General features: G+C 41.4%; 3 protein-coding genes across 4 annotated transcripts in view; 2 read left to right on the top strand and 1 right to left on the bottom strand.

The window, feature by feature from the left end:
• Positions 1-353: 353 nt before the first annotated feature.
• atad5b (ATPase family AAA domain containing 5b) lies at positions 354-8,901 on the top strand. Its single transcript, XM_030062908.1, has 14 exons — positions 354-1,163; positions 1,912-2,187; positions 2,287-2,383; positions 2,497-2,579; positions 2,844-2,992; positions 4,080-4,248; positions 4,379-4,647; positions 4,769-4,862; positions 4,940-5,004; positions 5,220-5,418; positions 5,933-6,057; positions 6,161-6,957; positions 8,040-8,198; positions 8,766-8,901. Exons 1-14 carry the CDS (start codon positions 608-610, stop codon positions 8,842-8,844), a joined length of 3,117 nt encoding a protein of 1,038 aa, XP_029918768.1. The 5' UTR covers positions 354-607; the 3' UTR covers positions 8,845-8,901.
• A 102-nt stretch (positions 8,902-9,003) lies between these two features.
• On the bottom strand, positions 9,004-13,257 carry tefm (transcription elongation factor, mitochondrial). Its single transcript, XM_030062921.1, has 5 exons — positions 13,104-13,257; positions 11,780-12,267; positions 10,536-10,685; positions 10,124-10,302; positions 9,004-9,859 (listed from the first exon to the last, which is right to left on the bottom strand). The coding sequence occupies exons 1-5, from the start codon at positions 13,150-13,152 to the stop codon at positions 9,595-9,597; spliced, it is 1,131 nt and encodes a 376-aa protein (XP_029918781.1). The 5' UTR covers positions 13,153-13,257; the 3' UTR covers positions 9,004-9,594.
• Positions 13,258-14,061: 804 nt separating this feature from the next.
• The window catches only part of LOC115360250 (arf-GAP with dual PH domain-containing protein 2-like), a 4,625-nt gene continuing 3,776 nt past the window's right edge, over positions 14,062-14,910 (top strand). For both annotated transcript variants that reach the window (XM_030053024.1, XM_030053016.1), the window contains exons 1-2: positions 14,062-14,253; positions 14,907-14,910. The exon at positions 14,907-14,910 is cut by the window's right edge and continues 127 nt beyond it. In XM_030053024.1, coding sequence (XP_029908884.1) covers positions 14,166-14,253; positions 14,907-14,910 — 92 coding nt within the window. In that variant the 5' untranslated portion in view covers positions 14,062-14,165. The remainder of the gene's footprint in view (positions 14,254-14,906) is intronic.

Below are 14,910 nucleotides of genomic sequence, written 5' to 3'. Positions count from 1 at the left end.
AAAAAAGTCAAAGTATCATCTGTGGACCAACTTTGAGCCACAATACTCCCTCAGCATTTGTATTTTAAACATTTTACAGGTGATTAGTTCTGCAGCTTGACCGCCAAACTACACCTGAGAGTGCGAAAAACTAAGAGGTCTCACTCTGTCTCATTTCCTGGTGCGAAGTCTTTCGCCTCGTTTATCTCCCGTTAGACAAATGTGAAAATATCTCTGACACCAAAAAGGTAAACTTTAATTTTGTTTTTGGAGAAAACTGCATTGTTTAAACTCCACCAGCACAATTGGTTAGGTAACGGCTACGCAGAACTGCAGAGAAGAGGCAGAACTCTTTCCAAATACACGAGCTTTGGCTACACCTTTTCGCGCATGTTTTACGCGTCACTGTTAACAAACCGGACTGTTTTCGACGTAAAGTGCAAAAGGTGAATTTATTTATTTGATTTGCTGTCATTTGTTGGTATCTGCGTCCTTCAGTTTTAGTTTAATGAGTTGACAACGCGCAGGATAAATGCCTTGACTGTATTTACAACTGCGGCGCACATGAGGAGCATCATGCTGGTCGGGCGAGCGCCAAATCCAAAACACCAGTGTTGAGATGTGAAATATGGAGTCGTTTGTGATGCGAAACAAACTCAAACGGACTAAAACGTGTAAGCCAAGACTCGGTCCAAGGAAAGACCATGTACAACCCGATGTGGTAGTCATATCAGAGTCAAGCTGCTCTGACGATGAGGCCTCACCAGAGAGACACTCAGCCCTGCTCCTTGAGGAGGACACAGCTGGTCCGAGTGATGCTGCGGGCATCACCACTGGAAAAGTTCAGCCACTGCTGGAGGAGAGGAGGTGCACGCCTGAAATTAAACTTGCACCCATTTTCCTGCGTGCAAACAAGCATGCCAAGGGTAAAGGGGAGCCTGATCAGTCCATACGGAAGCCGACACTGCTGCAGAAACCAGCTGCCGCTCAACCAGGGGGAAGTCAGCAGGATTTGTCACCACCTGCACACCCAGTTTCTCAGCTGACGGAGAAAGATGGGTCCTCCAGCTGCAGAGAGAGTCTGGAGGAAATCAGAGCATCTAACCCAGCGTTTCCCGTCCGAAGAGTTTTCCTCAGCCTGCAGAAGAGAGGCGCTCAAAGTGTGCAAGATCACAAAACCTCAGGTGAGACTGGTTGTCTCATCCCATTCAAATGACAGCCATCTACCACTGGATCATTGTTTATGATGCAGATTCAGATCTATATTTACTCACTCACTCTGCTCGCCTGTTTACACATATAGCAATGTGGATTAGATTAGATTAGATTAGATTAGATAACTTTATTAATCCCAAAGGGCAATTCAGTTCAGCAGTCCGCCAAAACCACACATACATAATACACACATACATACATACACGTGCCTGCACACAGCAATACACTCAGTTCAAGCATAATGGTGCCCCTTGTAACTAAAAAAAAGTTCCTTGAAGCCGGATGCAGCACATTCACTACATGACTCCCCTGGCAATCGCATTCAAATTGTTCTTTCCTATTACTTTCAAAGAATAGTCAAAATTAGACAATGATCGTCAGTGTGTCAAGTTAGAAAATCAAGGTTAACTCATCCATTTTAAAACTGAACACTGCTTCTATCAGCATATCTGTCATTGTGTTTTCCTGAAGTGAAATGTTGCTACTTTGACTGGGAGAGATCCAGATTCAGAGACTAATGAATTTGAGTGTTATAGTTCAATTTTAAACAATGAAGTACTTTCAAGGTCACCAGTTCATTTTCAAAAACTGGAAGAACCTTATTTATTTAAAATCCATAAAGTTTAAATGCATGTGTGAGCCCTGGTTATATATTGATTTTGCTCTGCACATCAACAAATAAAACTTTGTGTTTTTTTTGCCCACACAACCATGTAGGAGAGAAGAGGAAGCGAGCAAATGAAGGCGATATCTCAGACAAGGTATCCAAGCGTCAGAGGTGTGGCCTTGTTGTGGAAGAGGCCGGTGATGCGGGTCATCCTGCTCCATGGATGAAGAGGCAGCCCGGAAGAAGCAAGCTAAGCCGCACTCACAGACTGAAGCAGCAAACGGAGAGCAGAGGCCTGCATAACAACCATGAGCTGAAATCTGGACAGACGAGTCATACAGAACCAGAGAGCCAGTCACTCATTTCCTCCCACTGTCTCCAGAGAGGTGAGGGTTCTCATACAGATTGTTTTTTAATTCCTGTCAAAGTTTTTTTTTTTTTTTTTTTTTTTATGTCATGCAGATTAACATTTTGCCTTTTTCCAGCTTCCAGTATTGAGGATGTGCTCTGGACCGAAAAATACAGCCCTCAGCACTCAAACGAAGTCATTGGTAACACTGCCTCAGTTAATAAACTCCGCAGGTGATTTTTTTTTTTTCCTAAATGGCTTTCTCACCCTTTTCATCGATATAGTTGGACTTGAAATCAGTATGAGCATAGCTGAGAGTTCCTTGTGATTTGTCTTTGGAATGCAGTTGGTTAAAGAAATGGAAACTGAGAGCTGACTGTGACGAGAGGAGAAAAGAGGAGGAAAGGAAACAGGAAGAAAACAGCAATGGTATGCACTGTCACTTGTCACGCATAAATGCATAACTTTGCAGTATCTCCCTCTCACATTATAACTGCCCAGGGCCCAGCATTTTATTAACATTGCTGATGAGCCATGACCAAAAACTTGTCGTATTTTGGCTTCTCTTAAGTACCCGCATCACAAGAGTTTTATTTTAATGAGCCGTTGGCCCCAGGATGACTCTGGCTCTGCAGAGCGTGGTTTTAGAGTTGAAAACTTTTAAGAGTCCTTATAATTTTCTGTCTTGTGCAGACTCATGGGACTGTGGGGACTTCCAGGGTGAGACCGGGTCAGAGGAGGAGGGAGAGGAGCCGCTTTGTAATGCCATGCTGATCACAGGACCTCCAGGAGTTGGCAAGACTGCCTCTGTATATGCCTGTGCTCAAGAGCTGGGCTTCAAGGTTTGCTTTTGTTTGATGGATTTTATATGGCAGGTAGTAGGCTAATATTTGTGAGTTGAGCTGTGTGGTATTTTCATGCCAAAAATGTACGCTAATCCACTGGGAAGTTATGTGTGGTATGCCGCAGCCCCTTTTGCCTGAAAGGCCTGAAAATTTATGCCCTATGACATGCATGGTTAGGGTTTTGTGATGACATGTGAAAACATTCAGAGTTTATGTGCCTTTTTGTGATATGCCACGCCCCCTTTTGGCCAAAGGCTGCAAATGGCCAGTGAACCACATTTCCACCAAATTTGGTGGAAATGTGGACCTGTTAAACTCTAACACTACTTCAAGTTTAAAGAAAGACACATCAGTAGGTTAAAAAAAGAACACGCTCAGTCTGGGTGCTGACCTTTGGTAGATGAGGCTGTCAAAGTAATCGATTATGAAATGAAAACCAAGTTTTACACCATGTTGTGTGGTGGTGTGTGGTGAAATTACTCAAGATTTTTTTCCTGCTCTGTCACAAGATGCATTCTGGAGATGGTGATTGTAATCCAGGACTCGGCTTGCAGCAGTACTTTACTGCCATTCCCATAACCATCTCTATAAGATTTCCTTCAGATTATTGCCTGTGAGGATACAGTTGCTTTATATTTTATAAAGTTACATTATTCACTGACCATCAGGGTTGCTGCATGTCTGTCTCTGCTCTTTTATAATCAGTAGATCTCCATTTATATAGATTTAAAGCTCTATTAAAGGATCATTTCTGTCTCTTTCATGTTCATGTGTTCAATGTTCATATAATGCTCAGAGAGAACTAATAATCACTTGAAATTGTAGCCACAAAAATCAGCATGTAGCCACTGCTAATTCTGAACAACTGCAAGTCACTGGGGCAACTGTTTAAGTCTTTGACAAAATTAGCAGTGGATAATATTTATTGATCTTTGTGTTGCTACAACCAGAGGACCAAATCATGCACTCTGGTTTTTTAGACTACTTAAATAACCATCTGGAAATCACACGATAATAACATATTTATAGAATTATAGAGTTACCACTGAACTCCTTTTTTCTTTATCCTCAAATCAATCCAAAGGTGTTTGAGGTGAACTGCTCCTCCCAGCGTAGTGGCCGTCATGTTCTGTCCCAGCTGAAGGAGGCCACTCAGTCCCACTTAGTGGAGACGTCAGGAAAAGACCCCCTCAAACCGGCTTACCTGAACAACTACAACTCCACCAGCTCAGCTAAATCTGACCCTTTACCTGGTAGGACGCTGTACAACATGGCTGAATGTAGACAGGGGCTTCATTAAAGTTAATGTAATAATCATACAAATTCGCTTACAGTTTTGCTTTGTCATGGTTGCACAATGATTTTTTTCCCCTTCCTTTCTAGCAAGAACGGCTTCCAAAAATGTCACCTGCACCTCAAAAAAGGGATCAGGGCAGATCAGTGGCCGCTCTGGTCGCAAAAGAAAGTCTAATCCAGCCACAATTACTTTGGCCAACTTCTTCAAGATGAAAGCCAAAGCAGACAACTTACTCTTGGGTGGCTTGTCATCAGAGAAGCCAGACAGGGAGAAAATACACAATGCAGCACCTGACTCTGGTGAAACAGTGTCACAGAGCAAAAAGACCGCCACATCACTAATTCTGTTTGAAGAGGTAAACCATTTAGCAGTCTCATGCTCTAAGCCATGTATTTTATTGGATGTTCATTGGCTGTTAATGTCCATAAACAACGTTAGGTCTGGGATGATCTGTTTACTACTGTCATCTCCTGCAGGTTGATGTCATATTTGATGATGATGTAGGATTCCTCGCAGCCATCAAGACTTTCATGACGACCACCAAAAGACCTGTTATTCTGACCACCAATGGTAAATACATAAGGAATAGATTAGAATAGAATGATTTTAAGACAAGGTTTGATGCAAAAAAAAAATCTCTTTTGTAGATCCCTTATTCGGAGAGAGATTTGATGGTAACTTGAAAGAAATCATTTTCAAAACACCTTCAGCGGTAAGTGAAGCTTTCTCTGCTTCTGTGTAAAACCTTGTAAATTCACAATGCCTGAAAAAGCTATCCTTGTTTTCCTGTATGCTCGTTCCACAAATCGAATTGAAAACCAAGTGTGGTCTATGCTTTGTTGTGTTTATTAGCTCTACACATGCAGATGATCACATCTTAGGGCAGAAATTGTTTTCCCAGTTTGTCACAAACCCATCTTTTCCCAGGTGAATGCGTGCAGCTACCTCCAGCTGGTGTGTTTGGCTGAGAATGAGAGGCTGGAGTTGGACGATATCACTAGTCTCCTCAGGCTGTCCCGAGGGGACGTCAGATGCTGCCTGCTCCAGCTGCAGCTCTGGGTGCACAGCGGTGGGGGACAGACGTCTCAGAGGAAATCCTTGCCTAAAGAACCCACAGATATACACGGTAGGTTGCTCTAAAATAAACAGTCATGAAAAACCTGGAAAAGTCCAGGATGATTTGAAAAATAATATTTGTAGGCCTTGAAAAATCTATGTAACATTACATTTTTATAAAAGTTTTGGAAAAATCACTGAAATCTGTCAAATGCAGCATCAATTCTGTCAGAGGTTGATTGACCATCAGTATGTCTCTGTTTAGCGAAAGTTAAAAATAGCTTATTTTAAATCTTCAAGTAAATACTGTCCACATTTTTGATCAAAGTAACTGCAAATTGTGTTGTTTCAGCTTGGACTGGAAAAAAACTGTCAAGGTATAATTTTTTAGTCATTTGTTCTAGAGAGGCTGATATACAGTATTTGAAATGTAGATCAATTTCCACTGTCATACAAGTCATAGAAAGTCATTGAAAAGTAAATTAAAACCATCGGTAGGAAAGTGTATGAATCCTGTTACTACAATTTTCATGACACTACCAGTGGAGATCTGGTCATTTTAATCAGCCAGTTTTCTATTCTAGGCTCAAATGTTACTGAAGGCGAAGACAAGTCAGACTCCCATCTTCCTCCCTGTGACATGGATTGCACAGCTTTGATGCTTGGCCTCCACACTGTGACCCGACAAAGTCTATTGCACTTGCTAAAGGCAAGTATTGAGATTGACATTATTCTCTATTATAATCAGCTTAATTTGTAAAAACAAACAAACAAACAAAAAAGATCACATTAAATATCTTCTGTTTTTTCAGTCCTGGACTGAAACAGATATGGACAAGCTTGTGAAATTCCTTGCTGAGAGCTGGAGAAGAGGTGTTCCTCTGATGTACTCCAACCTGGAGCTCCTCCTCCCTCTGCCCTTCAGCGCCCAGGGAGCCTCAGTTGAGGTGATTCAGCATGAGCTGCAGAGTGAGCTAACGCCCCCTGACATCCATCCTCACATCCAACATCTGGACTGGGATGTTCATCTAAAGGCAATGGCAACTAACAGCAACTCAATTAAGAACCTCTCCAGGCTTAGCAGAAGGAAAAATATGGACTCCAGATCTTCCAGTTTGACACTAAAACCAGACAGAACCTCATTATCAATGAAGAGGACTCAATTGAGAGCCTCAAGTTTACATAAGACTGAACAAACTGCACCCAAACTGGCAACCCGCTGTTTGGATGCCTTAACCCGCTTCTTTGACCTCATGTCATACCTCGATGCCACAATGCCAGCTGCAAAAGTTCTTGTATTGGACTCATGGAGACCAGAGGAGTTTGTCTGGACTGGAGCAGAGATCACGAACAGCCTTTTGGATGAGATAAGAGAAGAGCAAGGCAGGAGATATGACCAAGAGAGGCTGCTGGAGATTTGGGCTGTTGCTGAGAGCTTGGGGTTTCACAGCTGCTGGTGGAGGGTGTCCGAGGTGTGGACTGAAGCCCAGAGATGCAGACAGGAGCTGGGGGAGCAAAGTTGGGCGAGGCTGGTGGACAGACTCACAATTCCTGTCTCATCCCATAGACAGAGCCTCACCTTTGATTTCCAGCCTCTCTGTGCTCCAAGGTGAGTGTTTTCTCCATCTCAGCTTTGAACTGAGGTATTGGTTGACTGGTATCAGTACTGATGTATCCTGGGCCATTGATACTGGGGGTCCAACCAATCACTTAAAAGAACCCCAAAGTGCTCAGTTACCCAAATGTGCCACTAAGTGCCCACTTTTGGGTAATTGTTTAAGGTCTTTTGGAGTACTTTGAACACGTTGGATTAATTTTGTGTGAATAGTAAGACCCGATATTAGGCTAATTTGAGAGTGTTATTTGATTTTATCTGTGACTAATATCTGATACCAAAAGCTTAATGCAACATGCCAGAAATGAAAGCAAACAATTTTTATTTTTCTCTAGTTTTGGCACACAGAAACCTGTATTCCTCAAATTGGGAGAGAAAAAATAGGATTTCATATCAGTCATTTTGTCCAGTGACTCCAAAGTAGTGGTCCAAGCCTACACTGGATTGGTACAAAGTATTGGTCAATACTTAAAAAGTTTCAGACTCATTATCAACATTAAAAAAAGCTGTTGAGGTGCACTAACCAGTGAACATGATGCTCAACATTGCAGGTAGGCTGTATAATCTGGACTGATAACGTAGTTCCTTGAAGCTGGATGCAACACATTCACTACATGCAATCGCATTCAAATTGTAATTTCCTATCACTTTTTAACAATAGTCAAAGTTAGACAATGATCGTCAGTGTGTCAAGTTAGAAAATCAAGGTGAACTCATTCATTTTAAAACTGAACACTGCTTCTATCAGCGTATCTGTCATTGTGTTTTCCTGAAGTGAAGTGTTGATACTTTGACTGGGAGAGATCCAGATTCAGAGACTAATGAATTTGAGTGTTATAGTTCAATTTTAAACAATGAAGTACTTTCAAGGTCACCAGTTCATTTTCAAAAACTGGAAGAACCTTATTTATTTAAAATCCATAAAGTTTAAATGCATGTGTGAGCCCTGGTTATATATTGATTTTGCTCTGCACATCAACAAATAAAACTTTGTTTTTTTTTGTTTGTTTTTTCTCAAAAAGCCTCAGGTCTCCAACTGATCAGTCACTATAAACAATATTTCCATGTCCCTTCAGTGTTGCCCAGAGAAGGTTTGAGCTGAGCAGGACGTTGGTCAGCGGCCCGTCCCTCAGCCTGCTGGGGAACAGACAGGCTGTCAGCGTCGACTATATGCCTGTCCTCCGCCTCATCTGTCGCTCTGACAGGGCACGGCAGCACGGAGCCGAACCAACCAGGTGAGCCACTGATCGCAAGTCTTCAGTTCAAATAGTGAATAACTGACTGAGCTATTATTAGTGTTTTAAATTAAATGAATTTTCAAAAGGGGAGCCAGTGTAAGAGTCAATGGTGGAGAATAGTTTCAGGAATATTTGTTTCTGGGCTGGGCAATACTTCAATATTATCCTTTATCATCTTTTAACACAATTACATGTTAATCAAGTTGATGTGCATGCTTCTCATCAAAATGAATAAAACAAGCTAAACCTCTCAGAAAATGAAATATGAAATAAATTAGGGAGCATTATAACAAAATGACTTTCATCTTGCATTAACCTGGGGAAAAGTTGACTGAAATGAACATCAATTTATGTAGGCTATTCAACATGTGATTACACATATTGAAATGATAGCAAAACTATTTGATCATATCTATTTTGTCCATATTGCCCAGGGCTAGGTTCAATTTACAAGCTGCACAGAAATCTTAACAAACTTTGTGAATAACTTGAATATTTGTATATCCTGATTCTAATGTCACAGATTTCGAATTACAAATGACTTATACCATTGTTGTACACCAGGTTTGTGAACTACTTCAGCAGCAGTCGCCTGGGCCTCTCCAAGTCAACTGTTCAACTCCTGGCAGAGGATTTCCCATAGAGAGCAGCCCGGACAAAATGACAGAAACTAACTCACTACATTACCTCAGTGCTCACTCAGCAACGTCGGCATTTATTTTACTGTGCAATTACATCAACTGAATACTCTCAGTTGCATCAGAAAAGACCGACTTACCACATGAATTCATACTTTATACAGTTCAGATTTTAAATCATTTTATTTACAACCATGAGGAATAAATAAAAAAACTGCTTGTTTTATATAATTTTTGTAAAAGACTGAGTTGTTTTATGTTTCTACATAGAGGACCAAGAAGGGAAATCCTCACTGAACAGAGGGAAGACAGTATTCAGCGGTTGCTTATAGCCCATTGTCCAAGTTCCATATCTGACAGCAGGAATAACAAATATAGCAACCATCCTGCTGAGAATGCCCAAAGAACAGTCTGAGAGTGTTTCCACAAACCCAAAGAATATTCATCACATTAAATACACCATACGCTCTCACAGAGCATCACAAAATATATATATATGTACCTCTAGTATTAATAATAATTCTCATCACCCATTCACCATCATGCCACTAATGTCCCTGACCTGTTCGGTGGTGCTTTTTAACAAAGCATTTGGTGGGTTCGTTCTGGTTGTCTGAGGGTGACTTGCTGCCGAGTTCAAGTATAAGAAGTGTGGTGAAATCTTCTTTGACAACCAAAAGGGTTCAAATGCCACGCGTGCTTGTCTGGTTGGCGCAGCCTGCACTCATGGATATAAAAATCAATCCATGTGCCGACTATCTCGAAGATTCACAGAGCAGCTCGTAAAAGGCCACAGCCTGAAGCAAGGCGTCACACAGTTCCTCTCCTCCTCTTCCTCGGCCCATCTGGAAGGAATTCCTGTACTTCATCAGCAGCTCTTGGGGGAAGTTTAACCGAGGAAACTTTTGGGTCACAGACTCGGTCATCATCTGCCGCACTGTCTGGGCCCCGCTGGTCCGCGACTCTCCGACCATCAGTCCAAAGTGACGGCCAACAGCAGTACGCATCATGTTGAGAACCCTGTGAGTGAGAAATGGAGGGATTTATTTTTGGGTCAAATCATTTCGTGACCTTTTGCCGACTGGTCTTTGATCATATACACACACAAGATTTTGATCAATGAGGGATGCATAAAAATTTCAGAGTAAACAAAGCAAAATATTGCAAATTAGATAGCTAGTCCAAACACATTTTGAAGTCACGGTTTGGGCTGGTATTTTGGTGCTTTTTAATGTCAAGATCAAACACAAATATTGATATGAAGCCCCTTTATTCTGTTCTCACTTGGGTGGGACAATGGACTCGGGCTGGGAGTTCCTGGGCTCCAGCAGGGCAAACAACATGGCCTCCACTGTCCTCATGTGGGCCATTATAGGGAACAGAGCAGTATTCTGGACTGAGATGGAAGTCTTCTCCACAATGTAGAAATCAGCTGAAGGAAGGACTGATACCACAGAGGAGATCTGTTGGCAGAAAAAAAAAAAGATCATTACAAGCTATCGGTGCAATTGAATATCAGATGTCATGATGAAAAACTGCCACCATACAATAATTTCAATAGCTATAACATTAGGAAAAAGCAAACAGTTGTCAAATTAGGTTTCTCTATAAAAAAAAAAAGATCAGGAGCATTCAACTGGACATTGCCAATAATGCTGATAATAATAAATGAGGCCTAAATAATATCCATACTCACATCAGTAAGGTAAGCAGAAGCCAGATATGTTCCCCTCAAGAAATTAGGACATTCCAGCTGCCGCCAATCCAACACTGTCATCCCACGGTCCACATGTGCCCAGGCAATTTTATTAGTCCCACATACGATTGACACTATGGAACTGGCTTCCTGAATAAGGGATAATAAAAACATGTGACAAGAAGTGGTGGTGCCAATCGAGATCTCTTTTCATGTTTAACATTTTGTTCAGTAATTGATGTGAAAGTAGGACAGAACACCGAGCCTGTGGTGGTAAGGTGATGGCATGATCAGTCTATTAACTTGAGGCCTGGATTTACCTCTCACACATCTACAGACAGGCGACAAACTGAAAGAAAAACCAACATAAAGTGTTTTAGTAAAGTGCTGGGTCACTGTGAGCTGGCCAGAGCTTCATCAGTGCACACTGTCATAGATTTTCAAAGTCTCTGAACTCTACTGGAAGGATGGAGCAACATTCTTCCAAAAGATATTCCCTCATTTGGTGCCCTCGTGCCCTGTGGATGAGGGAAGTGTCATCCTAGGAGAGACCGCTCCCATCAGGATAGAAACACTGATCACTCAGAGTAACTTTGTATTGATTTGCAGTGAGGTTTCCCTGTCAGGGGACAAATGCCCTCACGGGACCCCCTCACAGTCGGGGTCCAGCATTCAGGCCTGTAGTGTTCTCCTGATGGATGCCACACATGCACTAGCCCACTTGTCCAGAGTATAGTGACTGATTTGACCACATCATTTTTTTTTTCACATCACTGTCAAGTAGTGGCTCCAATGTGCATTTGTCTTTGTAATGAGGTTTATGCACTGCAGCCCCACTATAATATCCCTTTATATACACAGTATCTTTTGGAAGAATGGTGCTCCATCCCTCCAGTAGCATCCCAGAGACTTGGAGAATCTATGCCATTCATTCAATTTCAATTGCCAAGACATGTTGAGTCTGTTCTGGCAGCTCATGGTGGCCCAACACCTTACACAGACACTTAAAGATAGTATTTTCTTGAATTTGTCGTCTGCTTGTACTGAAGGATATTGCAGTTAGACTTAATTTGTTTTCTCTGTGGAGAATTTGTGTTTTCCTTCTCCACAGGGAAGACAGATCAGCATCCTTGAAGTGACAGGGATTAAAGCGTCTTGCTCAAGGACACTTCAGGAGGTCTGAGGTTTGGATTTGGAAAACTTCAGAATACAACAGGTGCAATGCAAGCTTTGATTCAGCTCACCTCAAGCCAGGATCTGTCAACCTCTGGCCGGATAAATTTGGCCAGCTGGATCTTCACCTTCTTCTCTTTCTTAGGCGGATTGAGAATAGAGTTGAACACTATGACGGCACTTTTGTGTTTCAGCAGGGGCACATTGACCACACTTTCCAGAGTTTTGAAGGGTCCATTTTTGGTCCTGTACTCCACGATGTTGACGGACTTGCGGCCTCGCAGCAGCTTGACGCCGGCGAGCTCCGCCTCGGTGGCGTTGTTGAGCAGCTGCAGGATGACGGCCCGCTGCTCGGAGGTGTAGCAGGCGTCCAGGGACCTGTTGTCTTCATCGCACGGAGGAGCGGAGGAAGAGGAGAGGGTGGCGTTCAAGGTCTCAAACCCGGCCACGGGGACCCGGCTCCTCCAGCAGCATGTGCACTGGAGATACCGCAGCTCCATCTCGGGCAGGGAGCCGCGGTGAGGCCGTCGGAGTAAACCAGACTGCCCCACATGCTGTCCTGCAAAACAAGAAGCCGCTTTAGTCCAGTCATTTTATGAAAAAACCTAGGACAAATTGCAAGAGAAGCAAACTCAACTGATTTTGTATCCTCAGTATGTCCTGAGTGAGGGAAAAAAAGTCCCAGGAAATCCTATTGGTGGAAAGTTTTGAAAATCATCTATTTATGACCGTATATTACCAAAAAACACTGTTTTTAACACACAGGGGAAAGGGGTTCAAAATTTTACTTTCAGATATCACTATAAAAATTCATAAGTTGATTACACCCACAAAGACAAGAAAAAAAGTCAATTACAAGTTCTTTGAATTATTCTGTTTACACATGCATATCACACATTATCTGATTTGATATGCGCTAATAAGGAATATAAGGAATAAATGCCAGAACAGATATTTAAACAGTGGATTAAAAGGTTACTATATATATAGCAACCTTTTAATTCACTGTTACATAGTAACCTTTTAATTCAAGGTTACTATATATATAGCAACCTTTTAATTCATCGTTTAAATGACCCCAATTTTGGCCTAAAATTACTGGACTACTTGGTTTCAGAAATACAGCATGGCTCTTCATGACACGTGACTAGTAAACACTCATGAACTTCTGTTATGAATATTTATGACCCTAAAAAAGCTGGATAAAGTGTGTTAACCCAATAAAAAAGGTGGGATACGTTTGCCCTTCTTTATGTCCCTTCATGAGTTTATAAAAATAATGATAACAGCTAGCTAGCACTCACAACAAGCTAACGTCAAGATTTGCTAGAGGCTAGGTCGCAAATTAATGTCCCTGCAAATGGCAAGTGAACAAAAAAAATCTCTGAGCAATACCTCTTTGAGCGACCGACGACAAGAATCGCCTGGCGACCCACATCATCATTTATTAAAGTGATAAATAACTCGCTTTAGCGCATCATGTACATTCATCCACTTTGCCCTTTAGTTGTTGTCCGACACTTTTCAACCAACCGGCGTTGAACAAACGGTGGTGCTTGATTAGTTCCGGATTGTATGCACCGGATGTTTGGTCCTAGTCCTCCAAAATTGAAATTAAAATTGAAATAATAATAAAAAATAAGCTGACATGTACTAAATCAGAATCTATTCCGGGGGTCAGATTTGATAGACTATAATTATCATTTGCTATTATGTTCCTGCATGAATAAAGCCATCAAAAGTCAAGGGTCAAGCAGTAAATTAAAGTGAAGTTCATGTGTGATGTGGTAAGATTTAGATTCGTTGCAGTAAAGGGTTTTAATTTATAACTATACAAATTTAGACGCTATTGTGTGGAGTACTTTTTGTGGATCTAAATAAATGTTTTATATGATAAGTTGGACAGCAAGATATTCACTTTGGTGAATATCTTTGGTCTTTGGACTTTGGTGCTAAAGAATATAATGTTTTCAAAGAATTTCATGTGTTCTTTCAATAAAGACATGGTTGTTTTTCTTTGTTATGAATTCCCCACATCTATTTAGAGCAAGCCTTTTGTTTCAGCAAGGCTTCAGTGTTTTATTCCTGTGTTGGTGTGATAGCGCCATACAACTTTTGCTCAGAAACTTAAACAAGTTCTCTTTTTACTTCATAGAAATCTATCTCCCTATTGATAAAGTGTAACATGGTGACGTCTGTTTCACTTCCTTTCTCTGTTATTTCTGGACCTCTGTGTTTGTGCGCAGAACAATAAACTTCATGGTTGCTGTGCGATAAGGGGAAATGCCGGGCCACTGCAGTGCACTGGGCAGTAAGATGAAAATGTTGTTTTCCACCTGCTACAGGGCAGAACAGAGCTGCAAGCCATGATGTATACAATCAATATGGACTTAATGCCTAGCAGCTCTTTTGTTGGGACTCAGCTGTCACCGTGATAGAGGCAAACTACCTTCACCTATGGCCAGTCTGGAAAGAAATAAGAAAATCCTGCTTGATTTAGTGAAACAGCCAGGCAATAACTTCTGCGCTGACTGTGGAGCTCCTGGTGAGTAAAGGATGATATAACAATTAAACTGATGTGTGCTCAGTTCATGATTTAACACAGAATTAAACTTTCTTTCAGAATTGTTCATTTTAATGCAGATTTGGCGTTGGAGTTGTTTGAGGGGTCTATTTTCTCAAGGATAATTGATACCTGAGCTAAATGTATTAAAAATAGTTTAATGAATAACAAAGAACATGTGACTTTGTTTGTTAACAGAACAAAATAATAGTTTATAGCCATGTCAGATTTCACAGTCCAATAAACTCACATTGGGAAGTGTTGGCTACTTCATACACGTTCCACAATGACTTCACTGTTCCCTTTTTGAAGTAAACTCAACACTTAATCACAACCACTGACAGGAACAGCAAATAGGTGTGTATGTTTGTGTGTGCGAGAGAGAGAGTAACTGTGAATAGGTAAATAAAAAAAATCGTAAACATGAAGTTCTCACATCTTACTAGGGTTTAGTTCACTCTTACGGTTCAACTGGAAAACACAATAGTTCTGTACTGCAGTGTGCGCATTTATCTAGGAAATAAACATACTGTTGACAGCACTTTTACTGTACTTTGTTATAGTGTGTAGTTCTGCCCTTGGTGGCTCATATGGTAAAAATATGTGTAACTTGTTCTTTGTCTCCTTACGCACAGAGCC

The sequence above is a fragment of the Myripristis murdjan genome, chromosome 1, assembly GCF_902150065.1.
Source record: "Myripristis murdjan chromosome 1, fMyrMur1.1, whole genome shotgun sequence".
Classification (NCBI taxonomy): Eukaryota; Metazoa; Chordata; class Actinopteri; order Holocentriformes; family Holocentridae; genus Myripristis; species Myripristis murdjan.
Note: the sequence above shows the minus strand (reverse complement) of the source record. Positions and strands in the feature narration are given on the sequence as shown.

Excerpts from the sequence above, each read along its gene's own strand:
- atad5b (XM_030062908.1), top strand. The coding sequence starts at position 608 with ATGGAGTCGTTTGTGATGCGAAACAAACTCAAACGGACTAAAACGTGT. Across the intron at positions 2,993-4,079 it reads CTCAAGAGCTGGGCTTCAAG|GTGTTTGAGGTGAACTGCTC; the intron begins GTTTGCTTTTGT and ends ATCAATCCAAAG. Across the intron at positions 4,648-4,768 it reads CACTAATTCTGTTTGAAGAG|GTTGATGTCATATTTGATGA; the intron begins GTAAACCATTTA and ends CATCTCCTGCAG.
- tefm (XM_030062921.1), bottom strand. The coding sequence starts at position 13,152 with ATGATGATGTGGGTCGCCAGGCGATTCTTGTCGTCGGTCGCTCAAAGA. Across the intron at positions 12,268-13,103 it reads GTCGTCGGTCGCTCAAAGAG|GACAGCATGTGGGGCAGTCT; the intron begins GTATTGCTCAGA and ends CTTGTTTTGCAG. Across the intron at positions 10,303-10,535 it reads CTTCTGCTTACCTTACTGAT|ATCTCCTCTGTGGTATCAGT; the intron begins GTGAGTATGGAT and ends TTCTGCCAACAG.